The sequence below is a fragment of the Notolabrus celidotus genome, chromosome 11 (genome assembly GCF_009762535.1).
Source record: "Notolabrus celidotus isolate fNotCel1 chromosome 11, fNotCel1.pri, whole genome shotgun sequence".
Lineage (NCBI taxonomy): Eukaryota > Metazoa > Chordata > Actinopteri > Labriformes > Labridae > Notolabrus > Notolabrus celidotus.
In genome coordinates this window covers 28,116,579-28,143,837 of record NC_048282.1, presented here as the reverse complement: position 1 = coordinate 28,143,837, position 27,259 = coordinate 28,116,579, and the positions used below count along the sequence as shown (strand labels likewise).

Below are 27,259 nucleotides of genomic sequence, written 5' to 3'. Positions count from 1 at the left end.
TTATGGCTTTCTTTAAAGTCTGCACTTTTCAGTAGAAGCACACTTGCGTGTTATTTGCATTGCTAAAAAGCCGACTCAAAGCAGTCCAGCAGGATGAGGGGAATGCAAATATTGAACCTGAATTTCCATTCTGTAGTAGAAAGTGCCCCCTCTGGGCCAACAATGCAAAATTTCCCTGGCTTTATACTGCCACCAAGTGGTGCGTAGGAGTCAGATAAGGAGCAGAAATTTGGTGAGAGCAGCAGAGTGAAGGAGGAGGAGGAGGAAGAGGAGGGCAGGAAGAGTGTTAACTGAGGCTTTTCTGCACAGGAAACAGGGAAATAAACGCTTGAGTGTCAAAAGAGTTTCCAGGTTTGTTGTAATATGAGCACAATACCTGCAGGACTTCACAGAAAAAAGAAAATTAGGTAAATGGCAGATTTAGGCAAAAGCATTGATAATCTCATGAGAGCTGCAAATGTGTGATTTGTAATAGACACCATGAATGTCTGATCCATATTTCAGCATGTCATGGTTTTCATTTTCAGGCTCTACAGTTTGACCCCGGAGCATAATCATTATTATAATTGACCATTTATTGATTTTGACCTCTTATGCAACACTATCTCTTCTTCAACACACTGAACCAGCTACCAGCATGTTGACATGTAGCCTGCATTGTTGTTTAACTACATAGGGGTTTATAGAGCTTCAACTAACAGTATTGACATTTTTTTCTCAATTATATTTACATGTATTATTGTGCTGCATTCAAGTGCAAGTGGAAACATATGGATATAAGTAAATACAACTTTAAATAAAATGAAATAAAAAAGAATGATACTATAATATCATTTTTTTTTTCAAATTGACAAAATGTTACAACAACTGAATCATAATAGTAATAATTAACCCTCCTGTCATGTTGCGGGTCAAACTGACCCTTTTTAAAGTCTATTTTAGGTTATATATGCCTTCCAAACCAGCTAAATGCAGCATGAAAATCTGGTCATGGTAATTTATCAACATCACTTCATAAAAAAAATAAAATAATAATTATATAAAAAAAAGTTTGTCATATAAAACAATTTTATTTATATTTAGGGCTTTCCAATGTACATTAAAACAAGTTTTAGAATTAACTTAAATAAAAAAACAAGTTAGTTATCCTCATTGAACCATGATCTGTGAATTAAAGAACACCAATGGACCAAATCTTGATTTAAATGGTTAGTTATGGTAATAGTAAAATTAGATCTAAAAAAATGTGCATTGGGATTTTTTGGGGTTCTTACACTTTTGGATAATTGAATATGCCCCGGTTCAAATTGACCCGGGAACATTATTGCTGTTTCAGAGAAACGAACGTAACAGGAGGGTTGACTACATAGGGGCTTATAGAGCTTCAATTAACAGTATATATCTATATTTTTTCTCAAATATATTTACATGAATTGTTGTGCTGCATTCAAGTGCAAGGGGAAACATATGGATGTAAGTAAATACAATTTTAAATAAAATAAACTAAAATAAAAAAGAATGACACTATAATATAGTAGTATAGTATATAGTATAATATAAAGAAAAATGTAATAACTGAATCGTAATAGTAATAATTAAACTACCTTAAAGCTGCTGTGAGAAACTTTTGGTTTGTATCGATTCTAACGCCCCCTTGTGGACAAAGTGATACTTCTTGTCTCTTGTTCTGTACATGCAAAATGAGTGTCTTCAAAGAACAACCTCACCCTGCTGTCTCTTAACATTTAGATTTATCACACAATGTGATTATTTGCCATGAAAACAGCCAAAAAAGGGTGTTTCTAAAGCCAGACGTCAATCATCTGTTCTGTCACCTACCCCGCCAGAGTGGTTTCAGGCATTAAAAATGACAACAGAGAAGGTATCAGTGTTGTTGTGGATGGTTTTTTTTTTGTTTTTGAGGGTCATAAAGAGGCATCAGTATCAGTTTCAGTCTGTTTCCCAGCCATTGGAAAACTCCTTATAGTGCCTTCAACTACCTTAATTTAAAATTAGTGTTTTTTTTATTTTTTATTTTTTTTTACATTTAATCCAGATTAAAAACTGTAACATGAGAAGATGTTGTTATTAATTCATAAATATAGCACCCGAAGGAATAAAACTTTATGACACTTGAATTTATATTTGGGAACTAATAGGCTAAGCAAAAAGTCCCTACGGATGTTGCAGCCAATGAAATCCCCGCTGACTCCAACAGCACAGGTGCATCCTGGGAAATGCAGTTCGCGCGCCACCGGCAGCTCGTCAGCAGCCCTGTGCTCGCTGCTGTGTCGGACTACAGAGCTCCGGGTCCTGGACTGGAGGCGGCTTGCGTTGACAGCGGTTGTTGGAACTGACTGAGCGAAGTACGGCGGCACAAATATCGTCCGTCTGCCTGTTTTTTTTTTTTAAAGAGTTTAACGTTTCTAAAAGTTGACAGCTGCAAGCATGCAGTCCGAATCGGGAATAGTTCCCGACTTCGAGGTTGGAGATGAGTTCCAAGAGGAGCCGAAAACGTATTACGAACTGAAGAGTCAACCCTTGAAAAACAGGTCAGTTGTTCAGCTGAGGGGACAGTTATTTCCCACGCTGCAGCGGTTTTGGTGTTTAGGTGATAATTAAGCTGCAGACTTTCTGCTCAGAATCTGTGCATGTGTTAGGCTTGTCCACTGATGTTTCTAAAGCTTCAGCTCTTGCAATGGGATTCAAACTTGCCTGTCATTCCTTATGGTTATCCAGCTGGCATGAAGTTATGCAACACTTGGGTGTTGTCTTGTCAACATCAACTTCAAATATTAGCTCTGAGAAGAACAGACAGGCCAGGTTGAGATGCTTCTGCTCTTTGCCTCACTTATGTCCAGGGTTTGATGAGCCTAATGAAGCTGATGGGCGGGTTTGTTTTCATATGGATTCCCTCTCAAATCTCTTTCTAAATACCTCGGTGTGGAAGTAGGCTATGCGTGGAAAAATTACAATATATGATGTAATTGTTGGAGTTGTCAAATTATATATTGTGATACTTTAAAAGTCTGGGAACGTCCACTATCACCCTGCAAGAGTGGAATAATGCAGATGCATCTTGTGGTGAGGGGTTGGTGAAGTGCACTGTAAAAAAAAAGAGTGTATGGTTAATATTCATTCTTCATTCTTTATTCATTCTTAACATAACATACAAAATATACATAAAATACAAAACTAAAAATTCTACAAACATTGCAAAGAAAAAACTGTGAATGCTTTATAGAAATGAAATACAAAAAACAGAAACATGCTACAGACATGAAATACAACAACTGAATATACTACAAATGTAAGATACAACAACTGAAAATGCTAAAAACACAATGTAGAAAAACTGAAAACTGAAAATGCTACAGACATAAGATAGAAAAGCTGAAAATGCTACAGACATAAGATAGAAAAGCTGAAAATGCTACAGACATGAGATAGAAAAGCGGAAAATGCTACAGACATAAGATAGAAAAGCTGAAAATGCTACAGACATGAGATAGAAAAGCTGAAAATGCTACAGACATAAGATAGAAAAGCTGAAAATGCTACAGACATAAGATAGAAAAGCTGAAAATGCTACAGACATGAGATAGAAAAGCTGAAAATGCTACAGACATAAGATAGAAAAGCTGAAAATGCTACAGACATAAGATAGAAAAACTGAAAATGCTACAGACATAAGATAGAAAAGCTGAAAATGCTACAGACATAAGATAGAAAAACTGAAAATGCTACAGACATAATAGTATAAATATAATATAATATAAACTATTGGAAAGCCTTATAGAGTTAGAGGCAGACTTTTACTGAGCTACATTCTGTGGAATTGCTCCAAATCCTGACAAAAACCTGCCTGTGACATTTCAGGACATAAAAACGAAGTTATGTTTGACTGTTATACAGATGGAAGGTTATAGGGCCTTCCCAAAATCATCATAATTGAGTTGAGTCAGGTCTTTGTGGTCTGATTTAACCTTTTTTTTTTCCTATTTCTGGTGATACTGTCCAGTGAGTGTGCAGTCTGATATATCTATTTATGTATGATGTCATGTTCAGGTGCTGTCTGTGCAGTAGTGCTGGGCGATTTAACATTTAACAACTTGAATATGCAAATCCTTTGGTGGCCTTTTTTTAAACTATGAAATAAATTTAGAAAAACATAAATAATTAACATCCTTTATTTAAATGATCTGAGTGGAAAGCTTAAAACAGCCTCTTTGGTAAAAAACTTTGGAGTAAGTTACCCCAAAAGAATCAGAAGTGACTCATGCGCTTTTATTTTGCATTTATTAATTAGTAACGATATTTTATTAGAGTAATCGATACTCAAATGAGTAGTGTGTGAGAATCGATATCACCCACCACTACTGTGCAGTCAAATTGCACATTCTATGTGCAAGGCGCTAAAGAATAAACTGGGAAGATTACATATTTTGAAAAAAAGTATTTCTTTCTGTCTTACTATGTGTTGATGAAAAGTAACCACGCACAAATCTGTTCAATAGCTAAAGCAAGGAGACCGTTAGCTCACCATAAGGGCTGCCTGTTTCCTGATTATATGGCTACGCTAGTTAGGCAATTGAGCACAATTACTGGAATAGCGGAGACAACTAGCTTGGCTCACTACAATTACAGGTAACAAATGAACCTTTTAGCACCTCACCAACACATTCTGTGTCACATTAGGTGATCACAAAGCCCGTGACTTGACCCTCAGACACAACAGACTACAAAGCATAGACTGTATATATAATGGAAGTAGTATCTGTGACGTCACCCATCTGTTCCTGAGCGCTGTTTTGAAGTCAGTCAGCAGCTGCAGCCATATTGGAAATGCGGAACTCAACCAGGCAGAGTGTGACGTAAAGAGGCGGAGTTTGAGCCTCCTAGCCAACAGCTATGTGTTCCCGTTCGGGAGTCAAGTCAGTCATGCCCTTATTTGGGCCTAGCCAACAGCTATGTGTTCCCGTTCGGGAGTCAAGTCAGTCATGCCCTTATTTGGGCAAAAAGCTGTTTTTTGAACCAGGCTGTAAACATGTTTATTAATGCTGCAAAGATCGTCTTTTTTGAATTGGTGTGTATGTGGTTTCCAGTGTTTCTGCAGCCAGCCTCAAGTGGATTCTCGATGAACTGCAGTTTATAACACTGCCGTATGGGCTTCATACTTTGAGACCGGAGGTTGCCGCTTGTACAAAGTTGGTACAAAGTGGTGTCCAACTAATCATCACAACTGACGTGATGATTAGTTGGAAGAAAGAGCGGTTGGGCTAGATGACACCTGGAAAGAAAACTGCATCGTCTTTTTCTCGCCAACATTGCTCTTTATCAGTCCGTCATTCTTGATGACACCCTTAACAAACTTCCTCTCCAACTTCATCACTCTTCTTTTTTTTTTTTTATGCTTCTGACTTTTGTGCTTGCAGAGTGCTTTGTGCTTTCATTGGTCAATGACACTGACAGAAGGAAAACTTAAACATGCTAGACTTTCTGTCAGGAGGTCATAAGGCATGACCGTGATAATCGCTCATACTACATGGGAAAAATCATCAATCTTAGGGGTCTGACAGGTCCTGAAACTCCAGGCTCGGATTGTGCCTTTAACGAGTAATCAGACCACAGCATTGAGTAAAGTGAGCTTAAAGATGTAAGTGGAAGAAATTTAAATGACATTTGGACTGAGCTAGCCTTTCTCCCTTTTACAGTCTTCAAGCTATAGCTAAACATGCTGCTTGTTATAGCTTAATATTCAGGAAGGAAAATTGAGTGTAGCATTAATCTTCTAAGCTAGCTGTTAGCAAAAAAGTGATTCAGTATTTTTGACTCTTGATTAAAGGAGAGAAAGTGTGAAGTTAAACACACCAACTTGAAAAAAAAACTCAGTTGTAGGCAAGTGGCAACCCTCGGTCTAAAAATATGAGTCCAATGCGGAAGTGCCAAAAACTGCAGTTCATCGAGGATCCGCTTGAGTCTGGCTCCGGAAGTACCTGAAACCACATACACACCAATTCAAAAAAGCCGATCTTTACAGCAGAAATAAACATGTTTACAGCCTGGTACAAAAGGTGAGTGTAGTCTGGATAGCTCATTTCTCGATCGGCACACACTGTAGGGGGGGATTTTTTCTAACTCTGCAATTTCGAAGACATTAAGTCTTCCAATGAGAGGCACAGCTGAATTGATTGACAGGCGGCAACACAGTAGCTGTTGGCTAGGAGGCTCAAAACGCGCCTCTTTATATCACAATCGCTCAACAGCAGCAATATGGCTGCCGCCGCCGATTGCCCTCAAAACAGCGCTTCAGAAACAGATGGGTGACGTCCCGGATACTACGTCCATATTTTATACAGTCTATGGTAGTGAGTAGATATTTTGACCTCAGTTCCTCAACAGATACTAAACATGTACTTTTTGCCCCTGAAGAGCTATTGGTATCATATAAGTAGGTTTAATTTAGGTTATGTGTAAACAATGTAGGACTCTTTCCTTGATGATTTGAAGGCATAATTGAAACACTTGAAAGCCGTGATATAACAGCAGAGTTGTGAAACTCGCCACTTCGCCTCAGCGAGGATGACGACGGTGATGACGACAATAAATCTATTAACAGGACGGTGTGTGGTTATCTGTATCTGGTGTCTAAATGTCTGTTACGTTGTTTAGCAGTAGCTTCATTGTCAGGGTGAGACATGGAGAAGACAGTACGCCACTGTGTGCACACAGAGCTCTCTTTGCAGACGTTTGGTGGATTCCGCTTATTTCTTCCCCCTCTGGCTCTTGACATTTTGTATCAGATTGATAGTTTATCTCCTTTTCTCCAAATGAAACCAAAACAGCAGTTCAGGAGGGGGGGAAAACAGTTCCTCTTGTGCAGCTTTAACCTCTAACCCAGTTCAGCATTTTTAAACCAATTTTGTCATTAGTGAAATGTCATTACAGTGTTACACATACGTTGCCTGAATCTGAGCTGTGTTGTGTTGTTGCAGACGGAGCAGCGGTCTGGATGATCACTGAGTATTTCATTTCATTCTCTTTCCTTTGGAATATGTGAAGTTGTCTAAACAGTTGTTGTCGATTGAAGGTATCCCACTTCCTCTTCCCATCACATGAGAATGACCAGGCATAATAGCAGTCACGAGAACTGCGTGATGAGACATTGTTGCGCAAAGTGGATATAATTAGCGAGATTGATTTTTTTTGACTCGTGTGATGTCTCGGCATGTCCATCCCAAACGCTCTGTCTCGAGTCAGAATGTGAAGTGTGGCAAACTCAAATGTCATTTTAGTTTTGCTGTCCTCACATTAGTTCCACAGAGCGCTCAGACAGCTGCAGATGATGTGACGGAGTTCTTGTGCCTAATATAGACGTGAGAGGTGCTGGAGCTAGTCTTCTATGCAGTGTAAATAAGCTGTGTAAATTTAGCAGTGGATGTGTTATGCTAAAGTGAGAGTGATGGGACCTTTTTTTTTGCAGAAAACTTGGCATGGAAAACACTGAACAAAGATCATGCACTGTCAAATACAGGCTGAACTTAATAGAACATGTAGTTTTGCTCTCTTATGCAAGGAGTTTGTATGAGCTGAGTAGGAGGATATTTTGCAGAAACTTTAGATAAGGTAATAATAGGTGATATAGCAGTTGTATCTTTATCAAATCTAAAGGAAGCTGAAAATGTGCTTAATGCAAACTTGGATTTCTACACTACATCTGATTTCATACATGCTAAACTTCTCAAACTGGATGCACTATATCTATTTCCATGAGCTGATACAGATAATCAATAATAACGCTCTCCTTTTGGCTCTTACTGTCAACATCACAGATATATTTTAACATATTTGGGTGGTAAAATTTGTTTTTTATGCACACCTGAGGGTACAAAAGGGTAGGATTTACTAAACAAGGATGCACAAATATTCATATTTTATACTAATTTGAGCTGAATCTACGTTTGTTAACGCATAAAAGTAAAGAACAGTCCAGACTCTTCAATTGTCTTCCTTTTTTTATTGAGAACCAGAGCCCTCCTCTGCATGCAATAATGCCTTTTTTCACTGGACAAATCTCAGCAGTCCATATACATCTGTCACTCGTGTTTTTGTCATTTACATTGTGAATGTGTTAAGAGATCACATCCCACCGGACAGGTAGGGACACATCTGCAAAGTCCCAGGGACTTGCGATACTGTTCCAAATACTCCATCAGCTTGTGAAATCCTTGGTCCTCCACCTTGGAAAAAGGTGCGCCACAAAGTACTTTAAATTCTGTCATTTCTGCTGCTGCTTTTATACATCTTTGTTGCAATGATGACTTTTCAGGTAACTTAAAAGATTCAATGTGAACTTGAATCTTGAATACTTAATGAACATGCTTTGCTATTTGAAATCGTGTTATCTGTTTATAAACTTGTCAGCTTATTACGGGTGCACTTTTGCAGACCTCCACATACAGTATTGTGTCGTTATGTGCAGGCTTATAGATAAATAAATGAAAGCAACTTTAAGGGGCGCTGGTGGCCTAGCAGTCTAAGCGCCCCAACTAGAGGCCACAGTCCTCGTCGCAGGGGTCGCCGGTTGACCATTTACTGCATGTCTTCCCCTGCTCTCTAGTCCCCACATTTCCTGTCTTGCTTCAGCTGTCCTACACAATAAAGGCAAAAAGGCCCCAAAAAAATATAACTTAAAAAAAAAAAAAGAAAGCAACTTTATTTATTTTTTTATCACATAAAATTGTGTTATTGTAATAATAAATTATAATAACACATCTCCTTATTGGGGAATAATTTAATGACCAATGTATACCGTGCCTCCGATAATATTTAGCGTTGTATAAAAACAAAGACTCATGCAATACTTTTTGAAACATTTTCGTATTTACATAAACACTGAATATGATTAGAGAAATTATTGGCCCAAAAAATGGAAGAGAATATTTACAATGATGATTCATTGGTTTTTAATCACCTAAAAAAAAGAAGTGTTTTCTTTAACAATGAGTCCGTTATAAGAAGGAGTGGATCCTTCTCTACCCATAGTACACAAATCAAACATTGTATGTAGATGGGGCCTTTTGCATTTGTTGCAAATGCAGGAGTTTGTAGTTATCGGCTGCCTCACTGCCTCCTGCAACTGGTCCATACATAGAGTCAGGAAATATTTGAATAGAAAAAACAAATAAATGAGATGAAGAACATCTGAACATTCATATTCTTACAGTGTTGGGTTAAATTCTTATTCATGGTTTCTGATTACACAATTTTCAAATTTGTTGTGGTATTTGAAATCATTGGAAATGTGTTTTAAGTTGCAGATTGGGTATACACGTCTGTGCAGATCTGTCTGTATGAAACCAGAAGGAGCATATTATTACATTTAAGTGTGTAAGTCAGTGTGAAACAGAAAGCTGAGTCACTGATTGGAGGTAAAGGGTGTGTGTGTGTGTTCGTACGGCCTGTTCTTGTGGGGAATCCCAGACAGAGAGTCCTGTGACACCAAGCCAGTTACATCTGCAATTTAAGATGGACAGCAGAAGTGAATGATACAGACAGGTGTTAGGGCCGAGGTAAAACATGAACAGGACAACTCGCTGACCTCTTAGCTGCATCCTCACCTGCTCTGTGGCCAATGTGTTTTTCACATTTCACCCTGATTAACACTTTTCCCCTTTCTTTATGAATGGTCATTATGGTAAAATGTGACCTTTAACAGCCTCTGTTGGTGACCAGAAGGGACTACAACAACACTTAATATGGGGCACTTCCTACACAGCAGGAAACATCATCAGAGAGGCCTGTGTTGTGAAGCAGGGTCTGAGATTAGGGAAGTAGCAGGGCCTCCCTGCAGGAGGTTATGTTTAAGATCAGAGGTCAAACACTGTTTAATCTCTCATTTCAGATTCTACAAAAAATTGTTGAATCTGTATCTGGGTTTGGATTTCAGCATGACAAGTGTTGGCCTCTAACACCGCATGTCAGCAATTGTGTCAGTTAAACTTGAAGAAGTTAGTAGTACACCTCTTCCTAATGTCGTGGATCCTTTCTTGTGTTGCACTTACTCAGATGTACGCCATTTTGGACAAAAGCATCCGCTGAATGAAAACTTAACATGGTAAATTGTTACTATGACATCAAGCACCACCTACTGACCAGTCAGATGTCTTTGTTCAGTGATTAGAGATAAAACAGTCTGACTGTAATGAATGATTTGCATCATCTGCTAAAGCCTTGTACTCTTTGTACTTATAAGATATTAAATTAAGCCTACTTGCTGCTTTGAATTCATGACATCACGTTGCTTGACCAACTTTGACCAACTTAGTGATACCAAGTAAAAAAGGTCAGTTTCCAGCTCTGTGTTGAATATTGTGTTCATATGAGCACGTCAGTTTTATCTCTCCGTGTAATGGAGATTCAAAAGTGTATATAAATGCTCAAAATCTCTATAAAACCCTTTTAAATCTGGCAAATTTCTCATAAAGTCGAGACAAAACGGTTCAGTCATTGGCGTTTTATTCATGGTTGAAGTGCAAAAATGGGAATTGAATAATTCTTTCTTATCAGTATCATTACAACAAGTTCTTTTCAAAGTTTGAGAACACGTTGGTTGTCTGTTTTACCACCTTCGCTGGAAATCAAGGAACAAATCAGCCCTGAAGAGTAACAGTGAGAGAGGCTTTGTTGTGTGTCTTATATGAACTTGAAAGCCTCACGGACGCACCCAGCAGCAGGAAAGTGCATGAAACCGCATCTCGACTGTCCTTGGATGGTCTGGTTTTCTCTTCAATAAAGAGAGAGGGAGGGAGGGAGGGAGGGAGGAGAGGGCGAGGCATGCTTGTCCTGCCCAAGGACACAGAACCTAATTCAACAAAAAAAGACCCGGCAAATTCAAGTTGTCTCAACTACTTCCTGGAAACACCATGTAAAGAACCGGATCATCTGTCTGTGTGTTTTTCAGCTTGCCCGAGGGTTTACAGCATTTAAAATCATGTATTTGATATTTGACATTTCTGTATAATAAGGTGTTTGTTTGGAGCGTCTTCAGGCGTTAAAGGCTGAATAGGCAAAAGCTAGTTACCACAGGGGCCGGTTTTGCAGTAACTTTCCTTAGAAGATAGTGTGAAACTATGAAACGTTGGATTTTTCAAATCGATTTCATGCCGAGTTGGACTTATCTATATTTAGATGTTGGGATGTTTGGGCCCTTTGTGGAGGACTAAAAGACATTCAAAGACACCAGCTGGAGTTTTAGGAGATTATGATGAGCGTTTTTAAAAAAATGTTATCACGTTTTATAATTGAGAATATGGTGTGTGTATATATAGCCACGTCTAACAATTAACAACACTTTGTAGAGCTGGTCCTTCATACAGAGCTGACCTCTGCAAAGTTGAAGCTAGGGCTGGGCGATATGGCCTAGGAATAAAATCCCTGATTTTTTTCCAAAAAACTTTATGATTTTAATCGATTTTGTGTTTTTCTCTTGAAAAAGAGAACTACAAATGACTAACAACAAGTTTTGATCTAATTTTATCAATAAAATTTGACAAAGGCAAACTGAATTTCCCCTTAAAGGTACAGTGTGCAGTACATAGTGACAGAACTCTCTCTCCCTAATCAACAGATACTTCCCGCTAGTTGTAAGTCTACACTTGCTTTGAAGTAACAGCGTGAGAAAGAGAGACATAGCAGACAGTGAAACCGTGACGTAAGAGCTTATGACTTTTAGGCAGGGTGCTGTTATATTGCGCAGTTTTCTGTTGATCTTTTCCTTTTGGCGGTTTTCACTTACTCCTATAAGTTTATACACACATGTTTATACATACATGCCTTTATTACGGCTAGGCTTGATTATTGTAATTCTTTGTATGTCGGCTTAGACATGGCGTCTATTCAGCGCCTGCAGCTTGTACAAAATGCGGCAGCTCGCCTCCTGACTGGCAGGAAAAAGAGGGAGCACATCACACCTGTGCTGCGTGCTCTCCACTGGCTCCCAGTCCGTCACAGGATTGATTTTAAAGTTGCACTTTTAACATACAAGGCCCTAAATGGATTGGCACCATCCTACTTGGCTGATCTTCTCCGTGCTCACAACCCAACCCGAGCACTGAGGTCAACAAACCAGCTGCTCCTGGATGTGCCTAAAAGTCGCCTTAAAACCCGGGGAGACCGAGCCTTTGCAGCAGCGGCCCCCAAGCTCTGGAATGGCTTGCCACTCCAATTAAGATCGGCCCCCACTGTTGAATGTTTCAAATCTTTGTTGAAGACCCATCTCTTCTCTTTGGCCTTCTACTCGTGAAGAGGACATTAATATTCTGTTATGTTGTTTATTGTTATCTTCATGTAATTTTTACTTTTTACCTTGTAAAGCACTTTGGCCAACACTGGTTGTTTTAAATGTGCTCTATAAATAAAGTTGACTTGACTTGACTGACTTATGTTCCAGAGGAAGTGCCTTTTGTGTACTTTCAAAATAAAAGCACATTTGTTTTTGAAACAGGAAATAAAGTTATAGAGACGCAAGGCATTAAATAAACAAATAAAAGCATTACAATACATTTTTAGATTTTTTTAATTTTCTCTTAAGCATGAACATAAACTGGAATACTTCCACCCATAAAAATATTTTAAATAAAATGTATCATAAACCCAGCATCGTTCATTTTGTGGTATTGTGAGTTCAGTTTATTGTCTAATCCCTACTTTCATACAAATTGTGCTGCAAGTATACCAATTATGCTTTTCTTATCTCATAAATCCACACATTACTTTGTCAAAAACAAAAAAAGAAATTATATTATATTATATTATATTATCAAAAGAATTCTTATGCTGCATGCAAATGCTTCAAAGCAGCCGAACGAAAGCAAACTTTGAATCAAGCTTGATGTTGTCTTATACTCAAATGACAGATCCCAGACTCCTCCACACATCAAGATAAGACGCTAGTTATTTGAACACAATAGTCACTTCATGGAATACCTACTTGGACTCTTCATATGAAGTTGAATATGTAATTTCTTTGCCGTCAACTGCAAAAAGTCTTCTCTCTTTAAGCTGACATCACACTGCGTTGGTTTTGTTTAGTGATGCTCAAGTGTTGACTACTTTTCAAACCACTTGTATAGTATTCAACTTGTATTTGACTAGTCGTGCCTGTACACCGTGTCCTCCCTGAGCTGTTTACTTGGTTCAGCTATTGACCTAGTAGTAGTTGTTTGTATAGTGTTCTTTTCTCTTTTCCCTCTCTTTTGAAGTAAAATATGTTTGAGCTAGAGGTTTGAACCCTACATGATGCTCTAGGCTCAACACTAGCTGAATTGCTTGATGGTATTTTTTCCTGACGGCGATGCCAGCTGCAGCATGCCGTGGTGTTGTGATCAGCAGGGGAGTCAGAGTAGATCAATGTTCTGTCATGTAGGGTCATAACCCCTGCCAGTATTCCAGCTGTGAGGTTGTGTAGTCTACCAGGAGGCTCCTGTTCTGCCTTGGAAACACCTGCAGTCTGGTAGAGATTACAAAAGAAGACAAGATCATAATCCTCAGCTGCTTGTTGCAGGATTGTGATGCAGCGTCTTCAGATGAGATCTCACTAGTTTGTCCTTTGTTATTGCTCTTTCACTGATCCCCTCTTATTGCTTTGTAATATCAATAAACCAATGTATATCCCCACTTTTTCCAAATGATTAAGCAGACTTATGTTAAAGCTGAAGTGCAGTGAGCCGAGAGATGAAAGAGCAGACCCTGGATTTCATCCGTTTTTTTCTTTGCTATGGTTCGGGGTGTGAATTTCTAAGATGTATAAAAATATGTGTCTGGTTTTGATTTGTCTTTTAGACACACTGAAGCTTTAATGTTTGAGAAATTGGCCTTATGGTACTTTGGATCCCTCCAAGGGCTCATTTTATGGCATATAAAATACTCCTCATGGGATATGTTATTCCTGATATCCAAGATTCAAGATTCAAGAAAGCTTCATTGCCAGGTGAGCTTGCACACAAGGAATTTCATGTGGTGATTAGAACACCGGTACTCAAAAACTATACATTAAGGGCCAGGATTATAGTAACCTAAATCTAAAATTCTAAATACAAATTTTAAATAAAATATGTTTTTTAAACAAAAGGGTCAGTAAATTCTTTTAAACATGATTTTCTATCAGTCAGAAAAAAAAACTGAATTCATAAGTATATATGAAAATGAAGAGTGCATTTGCAAAAACAGATCTCTCTGTTTTTATAAATTTTCAAAAAACTAATTTCTTTTTAAAATAGATTTTTAATAAAGTAAAATTTTTAAGATACCTTAGATTATTAATGTCATTTTGACTTAGTCAAAGCCATCCAACTTGAATTGATTGATAACACCTAAAGCTAGTAATAGAAAAAAATGTGTTTTTTGAAACATTTTTTAATTTTTTTAAAAGTGAGTTATCTGTTTTTGCAAATTAACTCTTCAAATACTTCTTTGTGAAAATACCACATTCTTACAAACAACCAAACTTGAATTTTTATTTGAATCTGCGGTGCAGTAATGTGTACAAAGTGTGGCAATCAACGGCAGAGCTAGCACCACCAGCTTGTGGGTCGTGGAGCATTATAGCGATAGAACAGTAGCCATTAACAGGAGCTTACAGCCCCCTCTAGTGGTGGTTGTCTGTACTACAGCTTTAAGGTGACATATCATGCAAAATGGACTTTTTAATGGTTCTCTACCTGAAATATGTGTCCCTGGCATGTCTACAAACCCCCCAAGAATGAAAAAAATCCATTCTGATTTCTACACCTTTCTGTAAATGTGTCTAAAACGAGCCGTTTCAGACTTCCGTGTTTTTGTTACGTAACAACAATATCCAGTCTGTCACGGAGTCAGAGCTTGGAGCTTGTTCAGCCCATAGACTGTATAAAATAATACTGAATCCCCCCTCCGTTTTTCATTACCTGCACAAATGTGTGGTAACAAGGAGCTTAGGAGGGAGGCGTTCTAGTTGTAGGCTGTCTTAATAAACACAAAGGTCGGTTTTACTCCCCACGTCTGCAGATTTGAAGATCTAGTGGATGATTTTTATTTGTCATGGATAAGTGCTAGCGCTAGTTAGCATAGCTACATAGCTACATGTTCATAGCTGTAGCTGTGTACCAAGACACACGTCTACATACTGACAAATACAACAACAAGAAACACTAAATCTGTGACCAATCCTTCAGAAAGGTCCTGCTGCATTTCTGGCAAAGGTCGGTTTTACTCCCCACATCTGCAGATTTGAAGATCTAGTGGATGATTTTTATTTATCATGGATAAGTGCTAGCGCTAGTTAGCATAGCCACATAGCTACATGTTCGTAGCTGTGTACCAAGACACACGTCTACATACTGATAAATAAAACAACAAGAAACACTAAATCTGTGACCAATCCTTCAGAAAGGTCCTGCTACAGGATCAGATTCTGGATCAGATTCAGAGGGTTGAAGTAACGTGATCTCTGAGCAGCCGTGTATGTTCAGCCAACGTGTAAACATTAGATCAACGTGCTGGAGAGCCAAGACCACATCCACTTCCTGAAGGGGCGTGGTCAGAGAGAAAACAGAGTGTTCTGATGAGGACTGAAGAAGAGGATTTTTCAGGCATGTCAAAATCTGATTTCAAAGTGTTTTTTTGAGCATTAACTTTAAAGACATGTTTTGGGGACCTCTTAGACCAATATATATTGATGAAAAAAGCGTGATATTTCACCTTTAAACAAAACAAACGGCCAGCAGTTTGGGTCTACAATGATAAAAATATGAGTAATTCATCTAACACTTGACTTGCAATTTTGGTGCCAACTAGCAATGTTGACAATGTTTAATCATTGAATTGGTTAAGCATGCTCATCCTTAGTTGCTCTGTTTGTAAAGCTGTATTGCCCTAAAGGTCACAATGTCAGAAATATGCTGAAACAATTTTACTGAATATGGACTTCTGTATGTTTTTAGAATGTGTCCGTTCTGGCGCCCCCTGTAAACAAATCTTAGGTCTTATTTCTTTGCTGGTCTCTTCTTTTACATCATTACGTATCTCATCCTGCTTTATGTTAAATGTGGGACTCGCGACTCACAATGGATCCTAAAAAAAGGCTGTTTCAGGCACCTTCTTTCATTCACCTCATCTGACCTGACTCTGCAGCAGGGTGACAGATTCAATTACTACACAGAAATAATCGATCTTATGACTGGTGGTGTTGTTTACAATTGTAGGTCATAAAGAGGCGTCAGTGTTGATTTCAGATTGTTTCATCACCGGCTAATAACTCCTCACAGGAAGTTCAGTTTTACTGTGTACACATGCCAACGCTAGTGCTGCATGACATGGTGAAATTGTACACTTGCAATTACGGTACACAATATTGCGATTGCAGTGTAATTATATATGACTCTACTCGTTTGTTTATTAAGGAACATGCAGAGATTATTGATCATTGTGAAATATATATTCCTCAATTTAGAACATACAAATATTAAGTTTTATATATTTTGTCCCTCCTTGAAAACAAAAGCGTTCCTCCAAAGTGCAGAGACTTTAGCAGGGTGGTGCTTTTGTAAACTTAAGGTATGTCTACAAAAACAAATAGTTTGTACAGTGCTGTTAAAAAAAAATAGAGACATTTTTACAAAGTTCAAAGAGAGACAAACTGACAAGACAAGAGATAAACCTAGCAAAGGCTTTCTTTCACAGTGCAAAGGCTGTGTAATGTCTCAGGGGGTGACACAAATTAGCCATGGCGCCACGAAATGGAGAGTGACTTTTAACATCGCAAGTTTTGCACAGCGCTTCTTTCTGTTACACGTCACAGTAACTGACCAACATATTCCTTCTGACATCCCAATTGCGATGAGATTATTAATGGGGCAGCACATCTGTAACTGAGGATAAATATCATGTATTAAGTTAAGATCAGTGCCACACAGGAAGGATACAGAGATATGCTCTTGACTAATGAAACCTTCAGAAGAGCAAAATGTTATAAATGTTCTTCATTGTGGTCAGACTCAGAGAAAACAGTTGTGTTGCTTCTGAAATCCTTTGAAGGCCGTTTTTTTTTTTTTACCACAGAACATTGATTATGTATCTGCAGGGAAATCAATACATGGACTGATGAGCTGAATTAATAATTGCAACTCCATGAATAAAATGTTATGAATGAACTTTACACAGATATTATGTGAAGTTCAAACATCAAAGTGAGATGAAATTCAGCACGAGTCAATGCTTTAAGCTATGCAAATCATCTCAAAACCAACTGAATCTTCTGAAACACGCACTGTGACTGATGACCGAAGCCTCAAAGATGAAAACTATGCTGTTCCTGAGCCACACAGAGCTGACATTTTAGAGATAGTTTCCATATATAAGCTACTAAAACTTAGTCACAGGCCGTCCAGTGAGCAGCCTGGGCACGTGTCTAAATTGAAACAGTATCTGCTGGGTTTTAAAGCAGCGTGTTGACGGGTAGTGTGTCACCCCTCTCCTCTCCTCTCTCCTCTGCTCTGCCGTCTCACTGGACGGGGCCGGTCCTCAGACTCAGACTCTGAGCGGCGATTGGAGATTCCAGGCCGGGCCCTGGAGCCTCCCCCCTCTGACACACTTTCAGCGCTGCACCGCCGGCATGACTTTCAGTGCTCTCCAAGGGCGGGTAGTGCACCTTCAGGAGAAAACAAACAAATATGGAGGCCGTAGGAGTGCAAGTGTACAGACCCTGCTCATTTGACACTCAGTGAGTATTGAGCCTCGACAGTGACATTGTTGGTCTGTGTTGAAGCAGATTGTGGAAGGTTAACAGTACTTTTTAACACGAAGGACAGTGTGCACAGAGATACGAGCAGGCAGTATAAACAGCAAACTGCAGCGTGCTTTGCATTACATAGTTCTGGCTTCAACTTGTTAAGGTTAATAATAAAAAGCAGAACTGTTTTTAAAAATTTCAGGTACCTGATTGCTGTTGTAAAGTGACTTTCTAAGCAAAATGGAACAAAATGTCAAGCTTTTGTGATACTTTGATGAACTACAGTGATCTGTTCTAACAGCTTGACAATGTTTTTGTGTATTAAAGCAAATAATAATATAACAGCATTTTTTTTTAAGAGGGGTTTATGTCATACCATTATTGTCCAATAGGCAGAGCTCTTACCTTGAGTAAATTAACAGCATGGGTGTTGTGGGTGCAGATGTGTCTATTTCTTTTAAAGCTCAGTATTTGAGTTTCTACACTGCTAATTACTGGATGCAAAACTTCACCTCCTGTCTGGCTGCTGTCCAATTGTCTGACATTAAAACATCAAAAGCATCAAAACCTAGCTCTGATTGTTGGACTAATAATGAGTTTGATGAAGCAGCACTGAGAGCAGAATCAGAGGAATCATGAGGTGGGTGGGTGGGGCTCCACAACACTGAACATCCATTGTTTTTTGTGTTATTTTTTCTTTGAGATACACATTAACATGCAAGGAGCTGTACACACACACACACACACAACACACACACACGAGTGAAAAAGTTAAACAGGACAAAAGAGCTTTTTATGTGTTCCAGTGGTCTGTTTGGCAAAACGCCACCATACAGTGGAGAGGAAGAAACAGAGAGAGAGAGAGAGAGAAGTGGAGCTTGATTCATGAACCCACTCACACTCAAAAACACACACAAGTCAATCAGATTAACAGGAATTTATGAAAGAAAATCACGAGATGCTACAACTCACCATTAACTTCTTGTGTAACCCAAAGACAAAAAAAAAACTATTAGATGTAGACACGGTCGCTTAAACCCATTGGTTCATGCAGTCTATCATTTTCAAGCCTCAAGTTTTGCATTTTTAGTGTCGCCATCTTGGTTTGATGGAGCCAGAAGCTACAGTATGTAGACATGGTGGAATGAAATGCAAAATTATACGTTATGCTGCTAATTAACTGTGAGTCTATTTTTCAGCCAAGGTCAAGCAAAGTACCTACAGTGATTTGTATTTATATGCATTTTTTTTTTGCTTTGCTAGGAATCGGTAATCTCATGACACTATGTTTAATATAGTCAGACACACCAGCTGTGTGCTCCGTCAAACTCCTCAAAGTTTGAGAGAAAAAACAGGTGTATCCTCTCCTGTGCCTTGAAGCACTGCCACACTTCAGGTTGTTGTTGTATTTGAGGTGTTAAAAATGTGTTTTAAATCCAACCTCTGCTCAGAGTGTAAAGAACAGAGCCAAGACTACTCAAACTTTTACTGTGAGATCCAGGAGAGGAGTGTCGGAGATGTGTGGTGGGGTAAACTTTGAGGGCAGGAGCAGTGAAGCTCTTCAAGGAGCTACCTGCATTGAAATATTTTTCACCCACAGTGTCTCTTAGTCCCTCATTTGAACAATACTTTTTGATATAACTTTTAAATTAAAGTCCAGAAACAGAGAAAGTGAAAAAATATGTTTGTCACGTCATGAGTATTGTTTCCTTTGAGTAGTAAGTAAAGAGACAAAGACATGCAGACCTTTTTATTTTATTATTGTCTTCTACTATATGTATTTAGATGCTGCAAACATTCCTTTTCTCATTGTATGCTGCAATTTATGTTGGACGGCAGAGACAGATTTAGGCAGAAGACATTGTTTTAGGCTGCTAAGGTGCTGTGGGGTCTTTTTTTGTAAATAAACAAAAGTGATGTTTACATTCAGGATTTCTTTCCAAACACACCCTGTGTATCCTTGAGCTCTGAAAAACATGTTGACCTTTCTTTTGAAACAATGACAGAGTTGATGTTTTGCTTATTCTTGTTGTGTTAACACTTGTGTTTTGCTATAGTTCACAGTCTTCTTCACCACCAGTAACCTTTTAACCATGTTAAACCAAACTTGAAGCTTCTGTGAGGAGTTTTCTTTTATTGTTATGGAACAGATGCCTCAATGAGAAATGTGAAATCAAACAAAACAATCAGGGAGAAGGTGAAACGTTTTCAGAACACAAGATTCATGTTCAACATTCAAAATAGAGCTCAGACCATAGACTGTATAAAATATGGACTTATTATCTGGGACGTCACCCATCTGTTTCTGAAGCGCCAGTCGGTGGCGGCAGCCATAGTTCTGCTTTCGAGCGATTGTGATGTAAAGAGGCGGGCTTTGAGCCTCCTCACCAACAGCTACTGTGTTCCCGCCAAGCATGCCGGATACGGCCCTGGTGGTGAGGCTTTCAGCAGTGTGATTGCCCCCTGGTGGCTGGCTGCAGTATAGGTCAAAAAATCAAACTTTCAGTCAAACTTTAAAAAATAAATACACGTCGTACGAATGTTTCTCACATCCGTATGCTGTGGTTATATGTAGTTAGTATTTGACTGTTTTGTGTCCATGGCCTCTTTTTTCTGAAAAGTTTCTTTTTCGTTAGTTATTAGAGTTTAAAAACGGGGTTTTAAGGCTGATTTATACTTCTGCGTCGCCCCTACGCAGCAGGGGCTGACGCGGACATGAGCCCCACATACTTCTGCGTCGATGTGTCCGTGTCGCGCAGCAATTCTCTTCCGAAACGCTTGAGGGCAGTGCGGTCTCTCTAATAGCCGGTCGCCTGCTTCCGGTCCTGCTACGATCTCTGTTTACTTTTCCACATCGATTCAGAGCGTGTTAAGTTAATCTACAGCTGATACATGTTGCTGTTTATCATACAGACATGATTACATGAAGAATAGAGAGGAGGAGATGAAATACACGGCCGATGTGTGGCCGATGTCCGGGATCCCCGAAGTGCTGTGAATGCGGGAAAGACAAAGCCGTCGAGCGGACCAATCACAGAGCTTGCGGTCCGCGTCGGCTCTACGCGTAGTTACATTTTGGAGGAGGTGCACGTCAGCTACGTGCGTAGGCCTCTGCGTAGGTACGGGAGCTACGCGGACCTACGGCGTAGGCTACGCCGTCGATTCGACGCAGAAGTATAAATCAGCCTTTACTTCCGGGTTTCCTTTGATTCACAGCCGCCGTAGAACGAAACTTCAAAGGGCACACAGCGTCTTGTGACGTTACGCTGTAGGGTGGAGCTTATTACAAAGGCTTCACAGGCTCTGGCTGCACAATGGCTGCGCCCAGGAGAGGGATTTTTTGGCTTCAGAACTGTACAACGGGAAGAGGCGGAGCAACGCTGTCCATTTTTATTTACAGTCTATGGTTCCCGCCTGTCAATCAAGTCAGCTGTGCCTCTCATTGGAACACTCGTAATCTCAATATCTTCGAAATTGCTGCGTTAAAAAAAATTCACCCCTCTACAGTGTGTGCCGATCGAGAAATGAGCAACCCAGACTACACTCGTTTTGTACCAGGCTGTAAACATGTTTATTTCTGCTGTAAAGATCATCGATTGCCGCTTGGCTCAGACTCAAGGTTGGTGATATCTGAGCTAGTTTGACACAAAGTGCGTTTTACTTTTGACTTGTCAACTGTGCCATATGAGAGTTCTTTAAAGTGTAAAGTGATCTTCAAACGTTTTTTTATCATGGCAGCAGCAGAAAGCATGAAGTCACTGCAGAGGCTTAACTGTGTGCTGAAAGGGACAAGATAAGATTTAAGATATGTTTTCCCAAAAATGAATACACTTTTTTAGAGAAAATTACTCATCTTACAACATTGAAATGTCATGATTTATGCGTTATTGTCAAGCGGCAACCTCCGGCCTCAAACTATGAAGCCCATGCGGAAGTGTTAACTGCAATTCATTGAGAATCCGCTTGAGGCTGGCTGCAGAAACACCGGAAACCACATAGACACCAATTCAAAAAAGAAGATCTTTGCAGCGTTAATAAACATGTTTACAGCCTGGTTCAAAAAACGGCTTGGCTCTATGTAGCTACTTTCTCTATCGGCACACACTGTACCGGGGTTGAATTTATTTCTAACGCAACAGTTCAGAAGATATTAGGATTACAAGTTTTTGACCAAATAAGGACATGACTGACTTGACTCCCTGTCGGGAACACATAGCTGTTGGCTAGGAGGCTCAAACCCCGCCTCTTTACGTCACACTTTGACTGGTTGAGTTCTGCATTTCCAATATGGCTGCCACCGCCGATTGGCTTCAAAACAGCGCATGGGTGACGTCACGGATACTACGTCCATTTTTTATGCAGTCTACGGTTATTGTGTTAGCATTGCTTAATTCCGTGGGTTGGGGCTAATTTCATTAAGTTACATTTGTTGTATAACATTATATATATATTTTTTTTATTTCCTTTATTTTACCAGGAATAGTCCCATTGTGATACAAAGTCTCTTACAAGGGAGTCCTGGCCAAGACAGCAGCATAAAAAGTTTCACAAATAGAACAGGACAAAACATATACAAGTAACGTAAAGTGACAAGTAACTACTACATCAATTATATATAACATCATCATTTATTATTTGACAGTACTCTGTATTAATAATCCAACATGCAAAGTAACAACGAGTAAAACCTCCAGTATTTGCCTTCAAATTGTTGCAGAGTGTAAAGTAGGATCAAATCCAAAAGCTGTAAAGTGAATGATCTTAGCTAGATTCGCCACTTTTGATACTCGTTGTGTAGCGGGTTTCAAATAGATTTCTTTTTTCTGTACTGTGTTGACAATAATGTTTTAGTATATTTTGTAGTATGCTACATTTAACTTTTTTTTTTATACCATTAATATATTAAAATTAGAATGCTTTGTTTAAGCTTATCAGCATCTATTCAGAGAGTTAACAGCTCCGTCAACTTTAATTTTTATGACATATTTTTAAAGAAATTCACTTTTTCAATTTATTACAACTGAAAAACCAGAAATGAAATAAAATAAAACTACTATTGTCTGAAAATTCAAACCCTCAGCCGTGAAGCAGATTAATTAAAGAAAAAAGAAATCAAAGGATTCAGCTCTGGTGTTGGAATTGAATGAAAAAAAAAAAAAAATCAACATTAATTCCAGTGACTTTTCTTCGAAACTTACAGGATGAAAGGAAACACACAATCGCCCTAAAGTCACACAGACAAAGGAATTATGCATATGAAGGCTAAATCTGATTCTATGTATTGGAATAAGTACAAAGGAACAAAAAAAAGGAGCTGTCGGATTGAGGGTCCCAAACCGCTGCAGTACTTTCAGAGAACAAGCTACAGTCTTTGTTTGACTACAATTCAGTGGTTTAATCTACTATTGATTTATCCAGGATCAATAATCAGTTTAATGGGATCAGCATTGTCCTCAGGAATGAATGGGACCGTTTATATTCATCTTAAAAAATGAAAGTGCTGGTTGTTATCTCATTTGACTTTATATAATGATCAGAAAATGTGGTTTAATCTTACATTGTGGAGTATTTGTGCGCTTGTGCAGGGTTCAGCGGGTGTGGTATCAGACAATGAGATTATATGCAGCGCTGGGGGGAGAATTATGGTATGTTAGAGGCTCGACACCCACCGAATATGCTGTAGACCGAAAGCTGTGTTTGACTCGGCTGGCTAATTAGTGCGATTACTGCACAGCTGGATTGGCCAGACGTTTTACTGAGTTTTGTCAAAGGGATCACTCACTTGATGAAGGCCTCATACCCTCGACTTCTGCTTCAGCAGAGTCTCTCTATTTTAGGACCACTGGGAAGCTGTCTGGAGAGCAGCCGTCTAAATTTACGAGAGTTGGAAAACTGAAGCAACCTTTTATGTAAACTCTTCCTCTTTCTGTTGAGCTCGAGTTGTTATAATTTAACAAAAAGGCTTTGTGAGTGCAGCTGGGTGCCCTAAAAAATTAACAGAATCAGATAATTCAGCTTTGGGAAAATGTGTTTTATTGATACTTTGACGCAGTAGAAGTTTAAATGTTACTATTTATGTTTCTGAGAAATGAACATAACTTCTTTTAGAGAAGTAGGGTAGACACAATTACCTTTATTCAGTTATTTTTTCTTGTAAAACTGCTCATCAGTTTCCCAGAGCCCAAAGGATGTCTTAAAAGGGCTTTATTTGCCTCAATAACTACAAAACTGAAAGACATTATCAGTACTGGTATCAGTATTGGTCTCAGTATGTGGTTTAGTGTATTGAGTTACCAATCAATGCATCAACTTTATACTGAAATGCATTGACCCTGAACAACTCGCACAGTTTCTTGTATAATATTATGTGACGATAATAAAAAACTACACTGCAGGGGTAGCTAAGAACTACATGTTGGTCAAAGCATGCAACATTTCTGCATTCAGTGTTTTTCCTCCAACAGTGATTCTCACAGAGATGTGTTACTCAGTGTTGGCTGATATAAGAGTCTTGGTATCTGTAACACTACAGAAAAACCTTAATTATTCATACACGTTCATACATTCATTCTTCCTTTGCAATGCCTGGTTAACCCTCTGCTGCTAGCATGATCCAAGTTTGGAATCAATAAGGTGCATCTACCAAGAGATATTCCAATATTGGTATTGGTATTGGTTAGGGATACATGATATTATCGGCACATTATCGGATATCAGCCAACATGCCGTATAATGGGCTGCTGCACACATGTTGGGCTCATGTTTTAAGTTGAATTTGAATTTAAGCAGCAGTCTGTAAGGTACATGTAGCTGACTAATTTAGGCACATTTACTGTCAAAGAGTAAACCATTTTATTTAATTTGGGTTCAATTGCTCTACAGTTGCACATCTCACATGTTCTCTGTGAATAGAGGTTATTTTTTACTTACTATGTCAAATGTGAAAGTGGCCAAATGTGCCCTGGTTGTGGGTATTGTTATGATTGTCTCAGGGAGAGCACCATCAAAGTTTTAAGTAGGATGTATCTATTTGTATGAATTTTGTTTGAAAGCAGTTATCATAAATAGATATGCAGTTTTCAGTATGAACTATTTTTCTTATTTTACACAAGAAATTAATATTACATAGCAAATGTTATAAGAGTATCACCATAATACTGTACGCTAATTCCAATACAGAAGAGAATTGAGGATCTCTGCAATTAGATGTGGGGAAAAAAATATTGGTATTGGTAATTGGCTAAATGAGTTGTAAAATATCAGCATGTCAGATATCGGCAAAAAAAATCCAATATCGTGCATCCCTAGTATTGATATTGGTTAGGGATGTTCTTGTTCTTGTACTCAGAAATGAAAGTCACACTGAGCGCAGTTAATTTAACACAGCTAAACACGGGATCACAGAGTAAACAATGTTAATGTTTTTTTTAACTGTATTTTATTATATTTTAATGTATTTTATATTAAAATCTTTGATATTTAACAGCTGGAAGAGAGAAACAGCATCTTGTTTTTCCTGTATGTCTTCGTATATATAGTGAAAATTGATAATAAAAACCTTTGAATCTTTGAATCTTGAATCTAATGGGTTTGCTGAAGGTGGATAATGTTAGAAGAGCTAGCAGCACTATAGCCTTCGGTCCTCCCTGCGCATTATCATCCACATTCTTTTCATTGTTACGCATCTCCCTCGTCGAGCTAACCAAACACAGCCTTCATGCAACTTAATCTCCATTTTCAAAACTGAAATACACCAAAACCACCACGAGATACGAGATGCCGTCTGTTATATGTGATTGTCTACAACCGAATAGTAGTCGTCATCAACCGGAGCTGCATCTGCGGCAAGTGGCTGATGGTTGTACTCCAACTCAGACACAATAAATGTTCCCATTTCAGGCCTATGTTACTAAAATATTAGTAACTCGTCTATCTATCTATCTATCTATCTATCTATCTATCTATCTATCTATCTATCTATCTATCTATCTATCTATCTATCTATCTATCTATCTATCTATCTATCTAGACATCTAGACATCTAGACATCCAGACGTCTAGACATCTAGACATCTCTGCTTTGCAAATGATGAATTCTTTAAATACTTGTAGATATTTTTCTTTTAAGTTAATATCAACTAATTGTTGCAGCTCCAGAGTTCACATTTTTCTTTTGATCTGCACCTCTACCACCACCTCCATGTTGACCTTTTACACTGTCTGCCTCTCCTTCATCTTCTCCGCTCCTCCTAATCTCCCCGCTCTCTCTTCTCTTTTTGCTTGACCTCTTCTTCCTCCTCTGACCTCTCTCTACCCTCGCTCTGTTATCACTCTCTAACTTCATCTCCCCGCTCTCTGTCTGATATCTTTTTTTTTTCTTCCCCCCTCTATCTCTCCCTTTTTTTTTTTGTAGCAGCCCGTCAGACCAGCACGGCTCCTCCAAGCCCCCGCTGAGCTCCTCGGCCATGACATCACGCATCCTCCTGCGCCAACAGCTGATGCGGGAGCAGCTTCAGGAGCAGGAGCGGCGGGAGCAGCAGAGACAACAGGCCTCACAGTATCCTCAGAGCACGGCGGCACAGACCCCTGCCATCAATGTCAGCGTGCCGAACAGCCAGCCTCCTGCTGCACAGGTGCCGATGGAGGTGCTGAAGGTAAAAAAGTTTCTTTTTTCTAAAATTGTTGTTGGAGGGGAAGAAGACAGAGTTGATATCACACAAACATGTGTGATTAGTCAAACTTATTACAGTGTGAAGTTTCCACCTCTGGATTTAGAATCTGCATGTGTCACTTTTGCAGTCAGAACAGCCCATGCAGAGCTGTATTTATAGAGTTTATTGAGCCGTGTGTGTGTGTGTGTGGACAGTCAAGCAATTGTGGTTTTACTACAACTGTGTAAAAAAAAAAAAAAAAAAGAAAAAAACCCAGGGGAGTGAGTGAAGTGTGTTAAAATGCGTATATGGGGATTATCTTCCCTGAGAGAATTCCTCTTTAATGCATGCTGTGCTTCCAGCCATTTGGATTTAGCCATCTTTAATCCTATTTGCTCAGCTAGATTCACATCTTTTCATAGCTTTGATTCGCTGGCAGTCTGAGGGACAGGAGACTGTTGAGATTTTCTGTGCGAGTAGAGAGCGTTGTGTATGAGGGCACGTTTTAACCAGCAGTTTGGTAAGTTTAACTTTTTTGTTTTGAAGTGTGATTTTTCAAAGAGTTTATACATTTTGAGCGAATATCTGCTGATAAGAAAAGTTTTTGGCTTTGTCGGGCGCTGCTGCACATGTGCAGCTGTTGCTCAGAACTTCTGTGTCCACATGTACTTTTTATTTTTGTGTATTTTCCCTAATATAGCTCTTAATGCTGTTAAAAAGTTAGTTTGTGAATTTTGTTGTTGTGATTTTGAAATATTTGCACCACACAAGGATTTTAAGGATTTTTCTTTTCTTTCCTGAGTATTTAAATGAGTCGCTTTAACGTCAGTTTTGATTTTTT

The 27,259-nt window shown here is 38.9% G+C and overlaps 1 protein-coding gene across 3 annotated transcripts in view; it reads left to right on the top strand.

Moving 5' to 3' along the window:
- Positions 1-2,317: 2,317 nt before the first annotated feature.
- LOC117822142 (microphthalmia-associated transcription factor-like) overlaps positions 2,318-27,259 on the top strand; it is a 46,068-nt gene continuing 21,126 nt past the window's right edge. Inside the window, exons 1-2 of one of the 3 annotated variants that reach the window (XM_034696807.1) lie at positions 2,318-2,552; positions 26,184-26,421. In XM_034696807.1, coding sequence (XP_034552698.1) covers positions 2,449-2,552; positions 26,184-26,421 — 342 coding nt within the window. In that variant the 5' untranslated portion in view covers positions 2,318-2,448. Of the gene's footprint in view, positions 2,553-17,569; positions 17,759-26,180; positions 26,422-27,259 lie in introns of those variants that run through there. The other 2 variants (XM_034696806.1, XM_034696808.1) reach the window with 2 other exon arrangements.